Here is a 20,909-nt window from a genome sequence, read left to right as displayed (position 1 = left end):
CAGCCACAGCATCATCGGATGCCTCCTGCCAATATCCACCAGGCTCTTCCCAGTAGAGATGTAGACTCACACCACCATAGGATAGCTGGACTCTTTCCCACCAACTTCCTCCTAGTTCTCTCCAGTGATCTCCTCCAGACCCAACTTAACGAGCTTGTAAATAGACCCCCCCAGCTAAGCCTAGCTGGGACCTCAGTGTCTTCCTAATGGCTCCTTATGGTATTCTGCCCCAGGGGTCTCCTTCAGCAGAACTGGACCCAGGGGGACTCTGCACATGCTGCCACAGACTATTTAAAGGCTCTCCAACCACCTACTGGGCACACCTCCCCAGGGAGTCCCATAATTATTCTGGCTGCATGTGGGCTGGACCCACTCACCCAAGCACATGGGGTCTTTACTTTCTATTTCTTCCTTACCCTTCGGTGTATGCTCTCACGAATGCCAAGGATGAGGCGGGGCCATGTTCACGTGAAGTCAACTTTCAGTACCTCGAATTAGAAGTAAACCGTACGCCTGATGCATTTGTACCATAACCTGAGGCTTTGTTGACTACTCCAAACTGTCCCCTGATATGTACATCTGCTCAAAATGTGACATTTTGAAGGAGACACCTCTGAGCAATGTCCCGTCCCACCAGTCCAGCTCCCCTTTCACCCTGGGGCACGCAACGGCCGAGCTCTGTCCAATCACAGCTGATCACATGTAAACAAACTTGCCCTTTCTCAGCAGTCCTTTCCTCACTCGCTGTCACTGTGTGAGGAAAGGAGAGCTGATAACTGGCAAGGCTGACAGGGCTCATGTACACTGATAATCAGGGTGCCTATCAATGCTCATCAGTCCCACCTATCAGTGCTGCCTTGTCAGTGCCTCCTCATCAGTACAGCCTCACCAGCGCACATCAGTGAAGAAGAAAAATTACGTACTTGCTAAATTTTTAAACAGAAACTAAGAACGTTTTTTTTTTTAGAATTTTTATTCTTTTTTTTTTGTTTAGCAAAAAATAAAAAACCCACCTGTGATTAAATCCCACTAAAAGAAAGCTCTATCTGTCTCAACATTAACATTTTTATTTGGGAACAGCATGACCGCACAATTGTCATTCAAAATGTAACAGCGCTGAAAGCTGGCCTGGGCAGGAAGGGGGTGAAAGTGCCCGGTATTGAAATGGTTAAATACATTTCTCCTGACAAATTAGGAGTCTATTTATAAAAAAATTTCATAGCATTTTGTTTGTGAAAGCTTACACCACAAAATTACTCCATTTTTATTTTGCTACTTCCAACACGGTACAACACATCATCCATGTCTTTGGTGATCTCTGATCTCCTTATGAACTGTTTCTTACATGATGAAGATCAGCCATTGAGTATATCTGAGGTGTATATCAGGGTGTGCTTCTTCCCCACATGAGAGCTGTGATGTCCAGCAAAATTCATATAGAAGACATTTCCCGCACTCAAGGCACTAATACACCTCAAGGGTTGTGTGGGATCCCTGATGTACAGGAAGACAGGACTTCAATGAGGAGCAATTCCCTCACTTGAAACAGGAAAGTGGCTTCCCCCCCGTGTGAGATTTCTGATGTCTGTAAAGATTGAACTTCTGAGAAAAACATTTCCCACACTCTGGACAGGAAAGTGGCTTTACCCCCATGTGAGAACTCTGATGTCTGTAAAGATTGGACTGCTGAGAAAAACATTTCCCACACTCAGTACAGGAATACGGCTTTTCCCCAGTGTGAGACCTCTGATGTATGACAAGTTCTGATTTTTGTAAAAAACATTTCCCACACTCGGAACAGAAATGTGACTTCTCCCCCGTGTGAGATCTCTGATGTATGGAAAGACTGAACTTCTGAGAAAAACATTTCCCGCATTCGGGACAGGAGTACGGCTTTTCCCCCGTGTGAGATCTCTGATGTGTGACAAGTTCTGATTTTTGTAAAAAACATTTCCCACACTCGGAACAGGAATGTGACTTCTCCCCCATGTGAGTTCTCCGATGTCTATAAAAACTGGACTTCTGTGAAAAACAATTCCCGCACTCGGGACAGGAGTACGGCTTTTCCCCTGTGTGAGACCTCTGATGTATTACAAGATCTGATTTTTGTATAAAACATTTCTCGCACTCAGAACAGGAATATGGCTTCTCACCAGTGTGCAATCTCTGGTGTCTGCAAAGATTGGAATAGTCTGAAAAACATTTCCCGCACTCAGGACAGGAATGTGGCTTTTCTCCCGTGTGAGACTTTTGATGTTTGACAAGATTTGATTTTTGTGGAAAACTTTTTTTGCACTCAGGACAAGAAATTGGCTTCTCCCCCGTGTGAGATCTCTGATGTCTGTAAAGACTGGACTTCTTTGAAAAGAACATCCCGCACTCAGAACAGGAATATGGCTTCTCTCCTGTGTGTAACATCTGATGGCTGCAGAGATGGGATTTCTTTGAAAAACATTTCCCGCACTCAGGACAGGAATGCGGCTTTTCTCCCGTGTGAGATTTTTGATGTGTGACAAGATTTGATTTTTGTGCAAAACTTTTTTCGCACTCAGGACAAGAAAATGGCTTCTCCCCCTTGTGAGATCTCTGATGTCTGTAAAGACTGGACTTCTTTGAAAAAAATATCCCGCACTCAGAACAGGAATACGGCTTCTCACCGTCCCTCACAGTGTGAGGTTCCTCAGGATAAGAGGAATACGATGGTCCATCTACACTGTGTGGTGCCGGATGGACATTTGAGGTAGCCGGGTTTTCTCCTGGACTATACTGCGTGATGTCCTCATCTTCTACTTTACAGTCTGGAGACAAAGTGAGACAATCCTCTGAGGTTTTCCTCATCTCCCGTCCATCTACTAAAATAGAAATAAAAAGATTATTACTAGACATGAGCAGATGGATGGAGGACAACCTGCACCTTCTTAAATACCGCTCTCTCTAATGAGGTCGTAACACGTAAAACAGAGCAGCAAGTGTGACATCATCAAGCTGGGGGCTTTCCCAGGAGTTTGAGGAAGTTGGATTGATCTGTATTAATCACAGACAGAGCAGTATGTGGGAATTCAATAAGAGATCTATCTGCCTATGTGAGTGTGAGTGTTCTTAATCTTTTATTGCAATTAACCTGTTTTTTTATGGAAAGTACGATGATGTGTCTTTGTTGTATGGAGCTGTGCTGGGACTGTTGCAAAACCTGTGAAGGAGGAGGAGTAACCATTGAGAGGCTGATGTGACAACATTCCTTAAGAGCTGTGCCTGGAGAAATCCTTGAGGAGAGAGGACAGAGGATTAACCCCTGTATATGGCTTATGTGACTTTCTGTAATTTAAGAGGTCCAATATTTCAAGTGAGAGCACACCCAAAGGGCACCATTGGCTGAGCCCCACCAGAGGTCAGAGAGTGAGGATGGGGGGAGAACAACCAAGATGAAGACTGGACTGATCCTGAAGACCATCATCATTGGGTTAACTTTACCGTTGTCTTATTTTTTAATTTAAAAAAAATGAATTATTTCCCAAAAAAGTGCGCTTGTAAGACCGCTGCGCAAATACGGCAGAAAGTATTGCAATGACCGCCACTTTATTCTCTAGGGTGTTAGAAAAAAAAAATGTATAATGTTTGTTGGTTCTAAGTAATTTTCTAGCAAAAAAAAACTGTTTTTAACTTGTAAACAAATCTCAAAAAGAGGCTCAGTCCTTAAGTGGTTAAACTGTCATTCTGAAACAGCAGCTTCAAATATCTCAACCCCTGTTTTTGCCATAGCTCGAACCCCTCCAGTTTCTGCAATTCCTCACAATTTACATTATTCCATATTGGGGTAGAACATGTATAACCCCTAATGTTAGTAATACTTTTCATTTCTTGCCATACCTTATCAAACCGTTTACCTGTCAAAAATTCTTTATCCCCTCACAAGTTATTTTTCTCCAACAAGGAGATCGGTGTATATTCCCTACATAACGGTAATAGCAGACCCTGTATAGGATCAGAATCTGCAATTTCCGTCCAACCAAAAAAAAAATTGTTGTAATTGTGAGGCTAAAAAATAACTTTTAACATGTGGGATGGCAAGTCCCCGTGCATCTTTAGCTAACATTAGACTGGTTAATTTTATACGGGATTGTTTTTGCGCCAAATAAATTCTCGGAAGAGAGATTCGACCTTCCTAAACCAATACGATATTATCCAGATAGGAGAGTTATGAAGGATATACAGTAATTGTTGAGTCCAGATCATTTTAATGAGATTCGCTCTACCAATCAATGTTAGCGGAAGCTTACACCACTTATCCCTAAATTTAAGCACTAATGGTTTAAGATTCAGATACCGGTATATATAATCAATATAAACACAATATAAATAAATATAATCAATATATAAATAAATAAATATAAACAATATAATCCTTTATGTTACGTGTTACCTCAATCCCCAAATATTTCACTGTATATTTTATTTGAATTTGCGCGGCTTGTTCTGGTAAGGAGATTTCTGTATCATCTAATGGCATCAATATTGATTTATCCCAATTGATCCAAAAACTGCCCAAAATGTGGAGATAAGTGTCATAAGTTCCACTAATAATTTTGTAATATCCCCCCAAAAAATAAGAGCATCGTATGCATATAAGGCAATTTTTTCTTCCCTTCCTGAACGGCAAAACCCAACTATCCTCTCTGACTGTCTTATGGCAATAGCCAAAGGTTCTAATGCCAAAGCAAACAGCAAAAGGGATAGATGGCAGCCTCGTCTGGTCCCTCTAGATCAGTGGTCTCCAAACTGCGGCCCTGGGGCCAAATGTGGCCCTTTGCTTGCCTCTATCCGGTCCTTGGGGCACTATTCCCTCCACAACTGACACCAATGATGGGGCACTATTCTTCCCACTGATACTGACAATATGGCACTAATACTTTCACTGATACCAACAATGGAGGACTAATGTTCCCACTAAAACCAATGATGGGGCATCTGACGCTGGGGCATTTTCTACTCCCACTGGCCACAGTCCGGCCCCCCTAAACTCTGAAGGACAGTAAACTGGCTCTTTGTTTAGAAAGTTTGGAGACCCCTGTTCTAGGTAATGAAAAAAATGGAGACATAGTATTATTAATTCTCAACCTTGCCTTGGGATCCCTATACAGCAGTTTCAGCCATGATAGGAATCCCGGACCATATTGGACACCTTCTGGGCATCCAAGGACAGTATGGCACTGGTACCTCCATTATCCATACTGCATATTTAAAAAAAAAAGTCTGCAAATATTTGTTGACGCTGCTCTTGTGGGGACAAACCCAGTTTGATTCTTATGAGTCAGAGTATTAATATATCTAGATAACCTATTTGCCAGTACCCTAGCTAAGATCTTAACATCTGATGTAAGGAGGGAGATGGGGCGGTAGGAATCTGGTTTTAACGGATCCTTGCCTGGTTTTAAAATTACTATTATTATCGTTTCCTTCATTGATACAGGAAGTTCTTGTGTATTATATGTCTCATTTAACACTTCAAGAAGTTCTGGGAGTAGAATCTGGCCATATTTTTTATATATTTCAGCCGGCAATCCATCCATTCCTGGGGCCTAGGGTTATAGGATTATCCAAGAGTTCTCTTTCTTTTAATTTCAGTTTAGGTATATCTAGTTTATCTAAAAAATTGTCTACTTAGATTCATTGACATTCAGTCCCAGATTCATAAAGCAAGGCATAAAAATCCACAAAAGTATTCAGAATACTACTTGTATCATATACTATTACTCCATTTATATCTTTAATGGCAGCTATATCTGACAGGCCGTCTTGATTACGCGCTATCATAGCTAACATATGGCCTACCTGCTCCCCCATTTCATAATGCTTTTGACTCTGAAGAAATCTACTGTTCTCCGCCTTCGCTAAAGATACATTTCTGTATATCTTCTGAACTTCCTGCCAGGCTAAGTGTCGGGGCTGGGCTAATTGCCAGCTCCTATCGCTCCACAGTTACTCAGCTGTTGATGATATCATGCTCATCAGTCCTGCCTACTTAAGCCGTTCAGCCCTGTGGATCTCTGCCTTCACCTTGGTCAACATCACAGAAAATGTCTCTTGCATTCCTGGTTAAAAACTTGCTTTGCTGACATCCCTTCTGGCTCCAGATCCTGCTTGCTGTTCCACTACATTGATCCCTGACTTCTGGCTTGTCTGACTATCCGTTCCGGTTACTGAAATTTGGCTATGTTTTGACTATGTTTGTTCTTTTTACTATTATTATTAAACAAGTGTGATTTAACTGCACTTCTGTCTCGGTCTTCGGTCTGATTTCATGGTTTCTGACACTAAGCGCCTATCTTCCGTAGGTCCAATATGAACTCCTGTTCCACTTGATTAACTCTTTGCATTACTTCTTTCGCTGATTGCCTTGTCGATCTCTTAATTCTAGAAATGTCTTTAATTATCAAGCCTTGTAAGTAGGCTTTCATAGTATCCCAGACTACTGCCAAAGAGGTTGAGTTCTTATTATCTCTAAAAAATCCTAACAACAATGGTTTGATTTGGTTCTCTTCTGGAATCAGAGACAACCATTGAGGATTAACTTTCCATGGAGGGAGAGGCAGTTGCTCCCCCTTCTCCAGAGACAAAATCATAGGAGATCAGAGAGTCCCCTCGGCTCGTACTGAATTGAACCTAGCCACGGGAGAAAACATCCGTTCCCCAAGGCCAGGTCTGTTCTTGACAGTGACCTATAAGTATTTGAACAACATGAGTATTCTCTACTTAACTGCTTCAGCCCCGGAAGATTTTACCCCCTTCCTGACCGGAGCACTTTTTGCGATTCGGTACTGCGTCGATTTAACTGACAATTACATGGTTGCGCGACGTTACACCCAAACAAAATTGATGTCCCTTTTTTCCCACAAATAGAGCTTTCTTTTGGTGGTATTTGATCACCTCTGCGTTTTTTATTTTTTGCGCTATAAACAAAATAAGAGCGACAATTTTGAAGAAAAACGCAATATTTTTAACTTTTTGCTATAATAAATTTCCCCCAAAAATATATTAAAAAAAACTATTTTTTTCCTCAGTTTAGGCCAATATGTATTCTTCTACATATTTTTAGTAAAAATAAAAAAAAATAAAAAATTGCAATAAGCGTTTATTGATTGGTTTGCACAAAAGTTATAGTGTCTACAAAATAGGGCATAGTATTATGGCATTTTTAAAATTATTTTTTTATTAGTAATGGCGGCGATCTGCGATTTTTATCGGGACTGCGACATTATGGCGGACACATCGGACACTTTTGACACTATTTTGGGACCATTGTCATTTATACAGTGATCAGTGCTATAAAAATGCACTGATTACTGTGTAAATGACACTGGCAGGGAAGGGGTTAACCACTAGGGGGCAATGAAGGGGTTAAGTGTGTCCTAGGGAGTGATTCTAACTGCGGGGGGGATGGGCTACTACTCACATGACAGCGATCACTGCTCTCGATGACAGGAAGCAGTGATCTCTGTCATGTCATTAGGCAGAACGGGGAAATGCTATGTTTACATAGGCATTTCCTCGTTCTGCGGCTCCGTGACACGCCCGTCAGGCGACCGGCCAACAGCGAGTCCGCCGGTCCCGCAGGCATGCTGTACGCTATCCCCGCCTCTTAAAGGGGACGTACAGGTACGCCCATTTGCCAACCACTGCCATTGTGCCGACGTATATCGGCATGCATCGGTCGGCAAGTGGTTAATGGATGTCTAAGTCTCCACACATCTACCAATCCTATCTCCTGTATCTGGCTAGCCAGTCCAGTTATATTTCTTCTCCTATTAATCTTTATGGTACTCTGTCCATCTTCCTCCTACTTTAGCACATTATTGAAATCCCCTATTATTAATGTTGGAAGATCCGACCATTGTGCCATTTTTTTAAATACTTTTTTTAGTACATCATTTTTATAAGGAGGAGGAATATAGACATTCACCAACAAGAACATTCCGTCTTCCAAAGTACATAAAACCATAGGTGTGCGCACAGGGTATGCCGGGTGTGCCCAGGCACACTCTAATCACCCCATGCTCATTAGTGTTATCGCTCTGTGTAGCAGCAGAAACAGGGGAAAGATCTCCCTCTTACCGGCTCTGCCATAAGAGAAGTGTTTATGCTATTCTCTTTCACTGTGCCGGCAGGGAGACCAATGTGACGGGGCCATATATATCTAGACACCCGCACACGCATGTGTGTTTGAGCTTAAGGGTGCACACCCTAATGCAATAGGCTGCGCACACCTATGCATAAAAGCATTAAATTGCGACCATCAGGGTCTTTAATACACTGTTTGCATGAAAAACACAGAGCGCTAGAAATCAAAATGCTTACTCCTCGTGAGTATGTAGAATAGGTGACATGGTATAGACAGAACAATGTAATGTACAACATAGAGTGTATAGTGCACATTTCAGTAGTATGTATTGTACAACAGAATATATAATGCAGGGGTAAGTACTGTGTAATGTACAACACAGAGCATATAGTGCAGGGGTCAGGGCTACATTCAGTACTATGCTATATAAATTATATGGTGTATTGGTCAGGGCTTTAAATACTGGTGTTCAGTAATCAGTGGGAGCTTAGATCAGTCTCAGCTCCTGAGACTGCACTCAGTGACTTGGGGGTCTGGGACTATACAGACATATCCCTCCACCCGACACAGCCAGCAGACAACAGAGCAAGTAACCCTGGGAGAAATGTTCTAGAGATCTTACTAGAATCGGGGATTGGGAAGAAGACCCAAGGCACATACCCTAGGTTCCTAGGTCAAACAACATTTATGGTGAAAATCAACAGCTGAACCCCAGAAGCTACATAAATCCAGTCTAGATACATAAATTGTGTCTGCAGCACAGAGACAGAAGATTATCCGAGAGAAATACAGGAATACAGGATGGGGAACACAGCTCAGGAAAGTGACCAGAGTATTATTGGATGATATCACTCAGTCCTTGCCCTACTCTGGACCAATCAGTGAGCAGTATGGGTGGAGGAATGTATTTAAGTGTTAATGACCCACCTGTGCTGATCTCTGTAGGAGTGTCCTCCTCTATAAATGTCCCCGTTATTCCATCCTCCTCCATAGACTGCTGATCATCCCTCACATACCTTTCTTCTTCTTCTGCTTTACCCTCAACTTTTAAATCTATCAGATCTTCACCCTAAACAAAGAAAATAAAAGAAAATAACATCTGTAAAATACAGGATTTAGTAATGTGACATCACTTTAAAAAAAATCCACACATTGTCTCCACAAGTCCATGTTCTAGATGCTCCGTCCCACCAACCTTGTAACAGTGAGGGATGGTGTGATCTTCCTGTGTGGAATCCCGGGAATACAGAGGACGGAGACATCTCTCTGGTGGGTTTCTGGTATTAGGTGGCTCCATCATATTCTTGTGTCCTTCTGAAAACTCCTCCATTACTCCATACTCCTCATCCTCCTCTTTATACTCTTCTTTAACAAAAATACTACTATTCCCGAGGTTTCCACTCTGAAAGATAAAATAAAACATTCAATGTAGCAAACATGCTGTGTATAAATCATAATGACCAATAATTGTCAATCATCTACCTGATGATGGTGAGGGATGGTGTGATCTTCCTGTGTAGAATCCCGGGAATACAGAGGACGGGGACATCTCTCTGGTGGGTTTCTGTAGCTGGATGACTCCACCATGGTGTCCTGGTACAGATCTTTGTGTCCTTTTAGAGACTCTGACTCCTCCATTACCCAATTCTCATTATCCTCCTCTTTTATCTCTTCTTTAACTTCTGCTTTGGGGTCACTCAGGTTTCCACTCTGAATATATAATAAAAATTACATCCATTGTAACAATGCAGATAATGTACAGATCCTAATGATACTATCAGTGATTGTTCCTCATCTACCTGATGATGGTGAGGGATGGTGTGATCTTCTTGTGTGGAATCCCGGGAATACAGAGGACGGGGACATCTCTCTGGTGGGTTTCTGTAGCTGGATGACTCCACCATGGTGTCCTGGTACAGATCATTGTGCCCTTTTGGAAACTCTGACTCCTCCTTTACACCAGCCTCATCCTCCTCCTCTTTTATTTCTTCTTTAATATTGACCTGTGTGGAATCCCAGGAATACAGAGGACGGGGACATCTCTCTGGTGGGTTCCCATTACTGGATCCATCTGTAGGAAACACACACACTGACTGAATACATTGTTTCTATGTGTTTATCAGATGATGGGGGATCTAGGTGGACCCTCCGTACTGCTCTCTCCTTTACAATAAAGTCTCCTCTTACCCGGTGATGTGAGGGGCGGCTGATTGTCCATCATGACGTCCTTGTAGAGATCCTTGTGTCCTTCTAAATACTCCCACTCCTCCATGGAGAAATAGACAGTGACATCCTGACACCTTATAGGAACCTGACACACACAATGATACAGTCACCATCCAGACACATCCCTTATCTGTTACTGGATAATGTCCCAGAATTCCCAGCACCGCTCACCTCTCCTGTCAGCAGCTCTGTGATCTTTCTGGTGACTTCTAGAATCTTCTCTATTCTATCGGAGAGGGAGGTGGAGGCAATGTGATGGTCATATGATCTCCAGACTTCACAGGAGGAAAATTCTAGATTTGAAAATGAATAGTAAAATCAAATGATATTCTTAGAATCCTCCTCACCTCCCTGTTCAGGTCTCCAATTTATTAAGCTGTGAGGGACGTTGAAAGATGAACTTTGTCTTTGGATTTTGCCAGGACACATCATATTCCTGTGATCTCCGTGTACTCCGGAGACTTTACTCATCACATTTTACGATGAATATCTGAGACTGAGATCATGATGAAAAAATAGTTTTTAGGACATTTACTACAAATTAAATCTTTCCTTCTTTCTTCCTACTTGAATCTTATAAAAATAAAGACATACATAATCCAATCCCCCCCTAAATAAGCCCCCCATCCACCACTAATAAAAGTCGTATAATCTGTTACTATAGACTGAAGAGGTGAGAAGGTGATTGGTGGGAAAGGTGACACATCTCCAAAATAAGGAAAATGTTCCGACCCCGTAAGTGGGGAAATGTTCTGCCCCTGAAGGGGTTAATCTAGGTTTCCACACTATATATGTGTGTATCATCATCTGCTGGAGATAAAAGACATCACAGTGACTATGGAGGAAGAGGACGGACATGACGGGGGGTTACTGCCTCATCCCTTCTAAACCGAGTGCATATGAATTACACAGGTTCTGTGGCTTATTAAGGTGGCAATTAAACTCACTTGGTGCCTTATCTGCATTAAATTAGCCTCAGAACCCGTGTAATTCATATGAGTTCAGGTTTAAAGGGATGAGGTGTCAACCCTAGGGTTACTGGGTGTAAATAGAAAATAAGATCTTATTACCTCCTCTGCTGCCACTTCCAGCAATGTCTCCTCTCTACTTTCTCCTGACTCACCTCTCACCCGGAACTTCCTGTCTGTACCTGACATCACTTCCTGTCTGTATTCCATAGAGTCTTCCATTTTGGGTATAAGTGAGATCACCACCATGTGGAGCTCAGAGGAACTGCAGCCCTGAGAAACGTCTCGTAGTGTCGATGTATGTACTGTATGTCCTAATGTAGCGGTGTCCCCGAACTCTAGAGGCCTAGAGGTGACCTCCAGAGTAAGGGAGAGCTGACATCCTTCCACGAAGTGTGGGTTTTTAGGCATGGTGGGTGCAATGCAAGTTGGAAACATGTGCGCCAGTCACTTTTTGAATGCAAGAAAAAGAGATTTCTTGTCTCTTAAACAGAACTGGTGGAGAGAGGGTTAGGACTAGGACACCCTTAGGCAGATGCAATAGCAATTGGCAGACTCTGAGACAAAAATAATAGGCAGACAGCTATACAGGTGGAGGGCCTTTCAACTGTATTTGTAGAACTGCTGTCTCCTATGGCAACTGAACTAAAAACAGTCAATAGAGATCTGTAGATATAACTCACAGTAACCTGTTTCTCACTCTCTCACCCAGCTCCCAGTCTCCCACTAGACTTCAAGATCCCAGTCATCACTGGATCCCCTGAGCTCTTCCACAGCTAATGGGCTGTATACTCCTCAATGGGCTGTTGACCCCTGCTAACCCGCTGGGTCCCCGGCTCGCCATCTAACATCTTTCGAGACCCTGTGTGAAAGTGTGCCCTAGGACTGTGCCATGCTGTACCCTATACTAATACTCCACTAGTGTGTGGTAGCGATGGAAACAGTCCCCGATGCAGAGATCAGGTTCACCAGGACAGGAGGAATAATAACAGCAGATGGCACGCATATGTCCACACTACTCCGCATTCTGTATTTTTATGTTTAAAAAACTATTTTGCTGTCATGGAAGGGAACATGGACCCTTCTGAAATCCTGCTGGTTAAAGTTAATTAATGATTCTATACCACTATATAAACGTACATTTAAACTCCGGAAACAGAAGAAGACATTCCACAAAATTTGGGGTAGCTAGTCCTCTGACCCTTACCCCAGAGTGAATACATCTTAATGTTAATTCTTGGTCGTGCCACGTACTTCAATGTGCTGATCTCCACTGTTGATCTATGAAGTTCACACTGATAATATGATCGATTCCTGTACTTATGCAATTAATAATCACACGTGATAGGTGCATTGCCATTTGTTTATTGGCTGAAAGAGTGTACTGCCTGTTGTATATCAATGAAAAACCAAAGTTATATTTTTTCTTGTATGTTGGTTTGTCTTTAAACCCAATAAAAATATCTTTAAAAAAAAAAAAAGAAAAAAAGACATAGTGTGTCAGGGCTGGGCTCAGCCCTTCTTTCTCTGAGCTGGCCGCTCAGCTGTCCGCTAATTGCCAGCTCCCGTCTCTCTCCACAGTTACCCAGCTGTTGTTGATTCTGCTCGTCAGTCCTGCCTACTTAAAGTCGTCCAGCTCACTTGATCTCTGCCTTCGCCTTTGTCAACATCACAGAGACTTTCTCCTGCTGTTGAAGACTTGCTCGGCTGACGTTCCTTCTGGCTCCTGATCCTGCTTGCTGTACTACTACGTTTATCTCTGGCTCTCTGAGATTTGCTTGGCTGACTACCCGATCCGGTTACTGAACTCTGGCTTGTTTTGACTACGCTTACTCTGTTTACCTTATTATTATTATTATTATTAAACAAGTGTGATTTAACTATACTTCTGTCTCTGTCTGATTCATGGTTCCTGATAATAGGCGAAGGCCATGAATTCAGAAGATACAGTCAATTCATTTGTTGGTAATATTTTTTCCAGATTGGATGAGCAAGATCACCGCATGGATCAGTTTGCCATAGCATTACAAACGCTCCTGAGTCGCACGGCTCACCTGGAAACTCCCACTGTGGCTGCTCCGGTACAACCTGAGTTGCAAGCCATACCTGCTGCTGTGCCAGTCTCTGTCCGCTTCCCCAGCGATTTGGGGGCGATTCAGTTCAATACAGGAAACCAGGTTGAGATTTACTTTGAGATGCTGCCCCTAGCGTTTCCCACGGACAAAAGCAAAGTAGGTTTCGTGATATCTTTGCTTTCTGAGAGAGCCTTGGCCTGTGCAAACCCTCTATGGGAGACGCAAAAAACTGTTGTCTTGAGTTACCCTGAGTTTGTGGCCTCCTTAAAAAGGGTATTTGACGTTCCCGCACGCTCTGCTTCTGCTGCCAAGTGCCTCATGTCCATCAAACAGAGTTCGAGAACTGTTCCATTGAATTCCGTACTGTGGCAGCAGAGGTTGCTTGGAACAATGAGGCCCTCGTGGCTGCTTTTTCTCATGGTTTCTCGGATTCCATCAAGGATGAGATAGCAGCCCGAGATATACCCATGGAGCTGGAGAGGTTGATCACGTTTGCCATCCTCATTGACTCCAGACTCAGAGAAAGACTCTCTTTTAAGGAGAGCTTGTGTAAGCCCCCTGTACGTTTGCCTCCGAGCTTTGCAGTCCCACCCGTGCCTCCCTCACCTCCCATGCCTCCTGGTACCGAGTCGGTCAGTGAAGATGAACCCATGCACTTGGGCTTCACGCGTCTCTCTGCAGATGAGAGAGCCTTTAGGAGGAGGGAGAGATTGTGCCTTTATTATGGCCAGGCAGGTCACTTTTTGAAGTCTTGTTCTACCCGTCCAGGGAACGCCCGAACCTTGAGGTCCTGTCATGGACAGACCTTAGGTGACGTTGTTTCGTCCCCAGTTATCAAGAGGGATAAGCCCCTGGTTTGAGTCGTCCATCAAGATACAGGCTCTAATCGACTCTGGGGCTGCAGGCCTGTTCATTGATGCTGCCTTTGTATCGCAGCACTCGATTCCACTGCAGCTGCATGACACTCCACTTGCCATTGAGGCTCTTGACGGGAGACATCTACAGCCTGCCCATGTGACTCATGAGATTGTTCCATTGTCCATGGCCGTAGGGGCTCTTCACCATGAGATAATACAATTCCAAGTTATTTCCTCACCTAGGTTTCCGCTGGTTATTGGTTATCCTTGGTTACAGAAGCACAACCCCTCTTTTGATTGGCTCCTTGCTGAGGTTCTCCCCTGGTCACCACAATGCAGTGAGACATGCTTCCAGAAGGTAGCCAAGGTCCTGTGCACCTCTTCACTCTCCTCCCTGCCGGAGGAGTACCGCTATTTTAGCGATGTCTTTGACAAAGGTTGAGCCGGTAGTTTGCCTTCACTCCGGCCTCATGATTGTGCAATTGACATTCAACCTGGCGCCATACCCCCTCGTGGCCGGGTTTACCCTTTGTCGGTCTTGGAGGATAAGGCCATGGAGGAGTATATTGCAGACGCACTTTCTCGAGGTTTCATCCGCAAATTCTCATCACCTGCTGGTGCTGGTTTCTTCTTTGTGAAGAAGAAGAACGGTGAACTGAGGCCTTGTATTGATTATAGAGGTCTCAATCGTTTCACGATTAAGAATGCCTATCCGATTCCATTGATTACAGAGTTATTTGACCACCTCAAGAAAACAACGGTTTTCACAAAGCTTGATTTGAGAGGGGCATACAATCTCATGTGGATTAAGGAGGGCGACGAGTGGAAAACTGTGTTTAATACCAGAACAGGCCATTATGAGTACCTCGTAATGCCTTTTGGCCTTTGTAACGCCCTGGCAGTTTTCCAGGAATTTATTAACAATGTTCTCCGAGATTTGTTGCAGTTATTTGTGGTGGTTTATCTCGATGATATCCTCATAATTTCCAAGTCCCTGGAGAGCCACCACACAGATGTCTGTCATTTGCTTCAGAATCTAAGAGAAAACAATCTCTATTGTAAACTGGAAAATGTGAGTTCCATCGTGAACAGGTTATATTTCCACTGCTGGTTTTTCGATGGACCCAGAGAAACTTTTGGCAGTCCTACAGTGGCCCCAACCCGTGGGTTTACATCCTCTGCAGTGTTTCCTGGGCTTTGCCAACTATTATCGGAAGTCTATTCGTAAGTCCTCGTCTCTGGTCAAGCCCTGACTGATATGACCAGAGTCCATTAGGGCCTTTGAGAGTCTCAAGGCTGCCTTTGTTTCTGCTCCTGTGTTGGCACATCCTGATCCTGCGTTGCCTTTTATCCTAGAAGTTGATGCTTTTGAGACTGGAGTTGGCGCCCTTTGGTCTCGACGTCCTAACTCAGAGCGCTATGCATCCGTGTGGTTACTTTTCCAAGAAATTGTCACCTGCAGAGTGCAATTACGAGATTGGTGACAGAGAGCTGTTGGCGATCATTTTAGCCCTGAAAGAATGGAGACATCTCCTTGAAGGTACCACTGTGCCGGTTCTCATTCTTACTGACCCATAAGAATCTCACATTCTTGTCTGAGGTTAAGCGCCTCTCTCCCAGAAGGTCGTGATGGGCTCTTTTCTTGTCGAGTTTAAATTACATTGTCTCATTCTTACCCAGTACTAAGAATGTAAGGGCTGACGCCTTGTTACAACAATTTTCCTCCACTTCCAAGTTCTCCAGACTTACCATTCTCCCAGGGCAGCTGGCCACCCTGGGAAGAATCAACTTGTTTGGGCCATTTCCCAACAATTCTGGTGCCCTAGTCTACGGGCTGATGTAACTGCCTTCGTACCTGCCTGTTCCGTGTGTGCTCAGAGTAAGACTCCACGGCACCTTCCAGTGGGCCTCCTACAACCTTTACCCGATGGAGAGAGGCCCATGAGGAGTATGAAGTACAATCCATTGTTGACTCCTGTAGGTTCCGTGGGCGCATACAGTACCTGGTTCATTGGAAGGGGTACGGTCTGGAGGAACGCTCTTGGGTCTCATCCTCGGACGTACATGCCCCTGTCCTCCCCCGTGATTTCCATAGACGTTTTCCCCTCAAACCCGGTGGTCCTCCGCGGGGGAGGGGTTGAGGAGGGGGTATTGTCAGGGCTGGGCTCAGCCCTTCCTTCTCTGAGCTGGCCGCTCAGCTGTCCGCTAATTGCCAGCTCCCATCTCTCTCCACAGTTACCCAGCTGTTGTTGATTCTGCTCGTCAGTCCTGCCTACCTAAAGTCGTCCAGCTCACTTGATCTCTACCTTCGCCTTTGTCAACATCACAGAGACTTTCTCCTGTGTTTCTGTTGAAGACTTGCTCGGTTGACGTTCTTGTGGCTCCTGATCCTGCTTGCTGTACTACTACGTTTATCTCTGGCTCTCTGACATTTGCTTGGCTGACTACCCGATCCGGTTACTGAACTCTGGCTTGTTTTGACTACGCTTACTATGTTTACCTTATTATTATTATTAAACAAGTGTGATTTAACTATACTTCTGTCTTGGTCTGATTCATGGTTCCTGATACAGTGCCTTGAAAAAGTATTAATACCCCTTGAAATTTTCCGCATTTTGTCATGTTACAACCAAAAACATGAATGTATTTTATTGGGATTTTATGTTCTAGACTAACACAAAGTGGCACATAATTGTGAAGTGGAAGGAAAATGATAAATGGTTTTCAAAATGTTTTACAAATAAATATGTGAAAAGTGTGGCGTGCATTTGTATTCAGCCCCCTTTACTCTGATACCCCTAACTAAAATCTAGTGGAACCAATTGCCTTCAGAAGTCAGCTAATTAGTAAATAGAGTCCACCTGTTTGTAAATGAATCTCTATATAAATACAGCTGTTCTGTGAAGCCCTCAGAGGTTTGATAGAGAACCTTAGTGAACAAACAGCATCATGAAGAACAAGGAACACACCAGACAGGTCAGGGTAAAAGTCGTGGAGAAGTTAAAAGCAGGGTTAGTTTATAAAAAAATAATCCAAGCTTTAAACATCTCACAAAGAACAAGGTAAAGGGGCAATCACAGTGGCCCTTTACCATGTGATCAGCTGTGTCCAATCACATGTAAACAAACTTGCCGGTTATCAGCAGTCTAGTAACTGGCAAGGCTGACAGGGCACATGTACACTGATAATCAGGGTGCCTATCAATGCTCATCAGTGCCACCTATCAGTGTGGCCTTTTTAGTTCCTCCTTATCAGTGTAACCTCTCCCGTGCAAATCAGTGAAGAAAAATTACTCTTTTGCAAAATGTTATAACAGAAACTAAGGTTGTTTTTTTTTTCAAAACGTTTATTCCGTTTTTATTCGTTTAGCAAAAAAACACTGGATGATTAAATTCCACTTAAAGAAAGCTCTATCTGTTTCAAAAAAGTTATAAAAATTGTATTTGGGAACAGCATTGTATGACCGCACAATTGTCATTCAAAATGCAACAGCGCTGAAAGCTGGCCTGGGCAGGAAGGGGGTGAAAGTGCCCGGTATTGAAATGGTTAAATACATTTCTCCTGACAATTAGGAGTCTGTTCATAAAAAAATTTGCATAGCATTTTGTTTGTGGAAGCTTACACCACAAAATGTACTCAGCCAACAAAAGGTAATGACATTTTTTATTTTTCTACTGCTATCAATGGCCAACACGGTACAACACTTCATCCACATATTTGGTGATCTCTGATCTCCTTATGAACTGTTTCTTACATGATGAAGATCAGCCATGGAGTATATCTGAGGTGTATATCAGGGTGTGCTTTTTCCCCACATGAGAGCTGTGATGTCCAGCAACATTCATATAGAAGACATTTCCCGCACTCCAGGCACTAATACACCTCGAGGGTTGTGTGGGATCCCTGATGTACAGGAAGACAGGACTTCAGAGAGGAACAATTCCCTCACTCAGGACAGTTAAGTGGCTTCTCCCCCGTGTGAGATCTCTGATGTCTGGAAAGGCTGGACTTGTCTGAAAAACATTTCCCGCACTCAGGACAGGAATAAGGTTTCACCCTCATGTGAGATCTCTGATGTCTGTAAAGATTGGACTTCTGAGAAAAACATTTCCCGCATATAGGACAGGAATGGGGCTTCTCCCCCGTGTGAGATCTCTGATGTGAGACAAGTTCTGATTTTTGTAAAAAACATTTCCCACAATCGGAACAGGAATACGGCTTCTCCCCCGTGTGATATCTCTGATGTATGGAAAGACTGGACTTCTGAAGAAAACATTTCCCACACTCGGGACAGGAAAACGGCTTTTCCCCCGTGTGAGTCCTCTGATGTCTGACAAGTTCTGATTTTTGTAAAAAACATTTCCCACAATCGGAACAGGAATACGGCTTCACCCCCGTGTGATATCTCTGATGTATGTAAAGACTGGACTTCTGTGAAAAACATTTCCCGCACTCGGGACAGGAAAACGGTTTTTCCCCTGTGTGAGACCTCTGATGTCTGACAAGTTCTGATTTTTGTAAAAAACATTTCCCACAATCAGAACAGGAATGTGAATTCTCCCCCGTGTGAGATCTCTGATGTGTGTAAAGATTAGACTTAAGTGAAAAACATTTACCGCACTCCGGACAGGAATACGGCTTTTCTCCCGTGTGAGACCTCAGATGTCTCACAAGTTCTGATTTTTGTATAAAACATTTTTTGCACTCAGAACAGGAATACGGCTTCTCAGCAGTGTGCAATCTCTGGTGTCTGCAAAGATTGGACTTGTCGAAAAAACATTTCCCACAATCAGAACAGGAATGTGACTTCTCCCCTGTGTGAGATCTCTGATGTGTGTAAAGATTAGACTTAAGTGAAAAACATTTCCCGCACTCAGGACAGGAGTACGGCTTTTCTCCCGTGTGAGACCTCTGATGTCTGACAAGTTCTGATTTTTGTATAAAACATTTCTCGCACTCAGAACAGGAATAAGGCTTTTCACCAGTGTGCAATCTCTGGTGTCTGCAAAGATTGGACTTGTCCAAAAAACATTTCCCACACTCAGAACAAGAAAATGGCTTTTCCCCTATGTGAGATCTCTGATGTATGGAAAGATTAGACTTCTTTGAAAAACATTTCCCACACTCAGAACAGGAATATGGCTTTTCCCCCGTGTGTAACCTCTGATGTGCGACACGTTCTGAATTTTGTACAAAACATTTCCTGCACTCAAGGCAGGAAAATGGTTTCTCACCTGTGTGCAATTTCTGATGTTTGTAAAGACGTGACTTAAGTGAAAAACATTTCCCGCACTCAGGACAGGAATACGGTTTTTCCCCAGTGTGATATCTCTGATGTATGACAAGGTCTGGTTTATTCACATAACATTTCCCACACTCGGGACAGGAATATGGCTTCACACCCGTGTGAGATCTCTGATGTATGTTAAGACTGGCCTTATATGAAAAACATTTCCCGCACTCAGAACAGGAATACGGCTTCTCTCCTGTGTGTGTCATCTGATGGCTGTAGAGATGGGATTTCTTTGAAAAACATTTCCCGCACTCAGGACAGGAATGCGGCTTTTCTCCTGTGTGAGACTTTTGATGTGTGACAAGATTAGATTTTTGTGCAAAACTTTTTTCGCACTCAGGACAAGAAAATGGCTTCTCCCCCGTGTGAGATCTCTGATGTCTGTAAAGACTGGATTTCTTTGAAAAAAATATCCCACACTCAGAACAGGAATACGGCTTCTCACCGTCCCTCACAGTCTGAGGTTCCTCAGGATAAGAGGAATACGATGGTCCATCTACACTGTGTGGTGCCGGATGGACATTTGAGGTAGTCGGGTTTTCTCCTGGACTATACTGTGTGATGTCCTCATCTTCTACTTTACAGTCTGGAGACAAAGTGAGACAATCCTCTGAGGTTTTCCTCATCTCCCGTCCATCTACTAAAATAGAGATAAAAAGATTATTACTAGACACGAGCAGATGGATGGAGGACAAACTGCACCTTCCTAAATACCGCTCTCTCTAATGAGGTCGTAACACGTAAAACAGAGCAACAAGTGTGACATCATCAAGCTAGGAGCTTCCCAGGAGTTTGAGGAAGTTGGATTGATCTGTATTAATCACAGACAGAGCAGTATGTGGGAATTCAATAAGAGATCTATCTGCCAATGTGAATGTGAGTGTTCTTAATCTTTTATTCCAATAAACCTGTCTTTTATGGAAAGTACGATGATGTGTCTTTGTTGTATGGAGCTGTGCTGGGACTGTTGCAAAACCTGTCGGGGAGGAGTAACCCTTGAGAGGCTGATGTGACAACATTCCTTAAGAGCTATGCCTGGAGAAATCCTTGAGAGAGGACAGAGGATTAACCCCTGTATATGGCTTATGTGACTTTCTGTAATGGGGGCAGCACAGTGGTGTAGTGGGTAGCACTCTCACCTAGCAGGAAGGTCGCTGGTTCGAATCCCAACCACAACACTACCTGCCTGGAGTTTGCATGTTCTCCCTGTACCTGCGTGGGTTTCCTCCGGGTACTCCGGTTTCCTCCCACACTCCAAAGACATGCTGGTAGGTTAATTGGCTTCTGTCCAAAATTGTCCCGAGTATATGAATGTGAGTTAGGGACCTTGGATTGAGGGCTCCTTGAGGGTAGGGACCTTGGATTGAGGGCTCC

General features: G+C 43.5%; 1 protein-coding gene across 1 annotated transcript in view; it reads right to left on the bottom strand.

Moving 5' to 3' along the window:
• Nucleotides 1-845: 845 nt before the first annotated feature.
• LOC141121570 (uncharacterized) overlaps nt 846-20,909 on the bottom strand; it is a 277,798-nt gene continuing 257,734 nt past the window's right edge. The window contains exons 11-12 of the mRNA XM_073611204.1: nt 18,305-20,175; nt 846-2,493 (exon numbers count right to left, since the gene is read on the bottom strand). Coding sequence (XP_073467305.1) covers nt 1,537-2,493; nt 18,305-20,175 — 2,828 coding nt within the window. The 3' untranslated portion in view covers nt 846-1,536. The remainder of the gene's footprint in view (nt 2,494-18,304; nt 20,176-20,909) is intronic.

This window comes from Aquarana catesbeiana, unplaced genomic scaffold, assembly GCF_042186555.1.
Source record: "Aquarana catesbeiana isolate 2022-GZ unplaced genomic scaffold, ASM4218655v1 unanchor225, whole genome shotgun sequence".
NCBI classification, from domain to species: Eukaryota; Metazoa; Chordata; class Amphibia; order Anura; family Ranidae; genus Aquarana; species Aquarana catesbeiana.
This window is presented reverse-complemented; position numbering and strand designations above follow the sequence as displayed.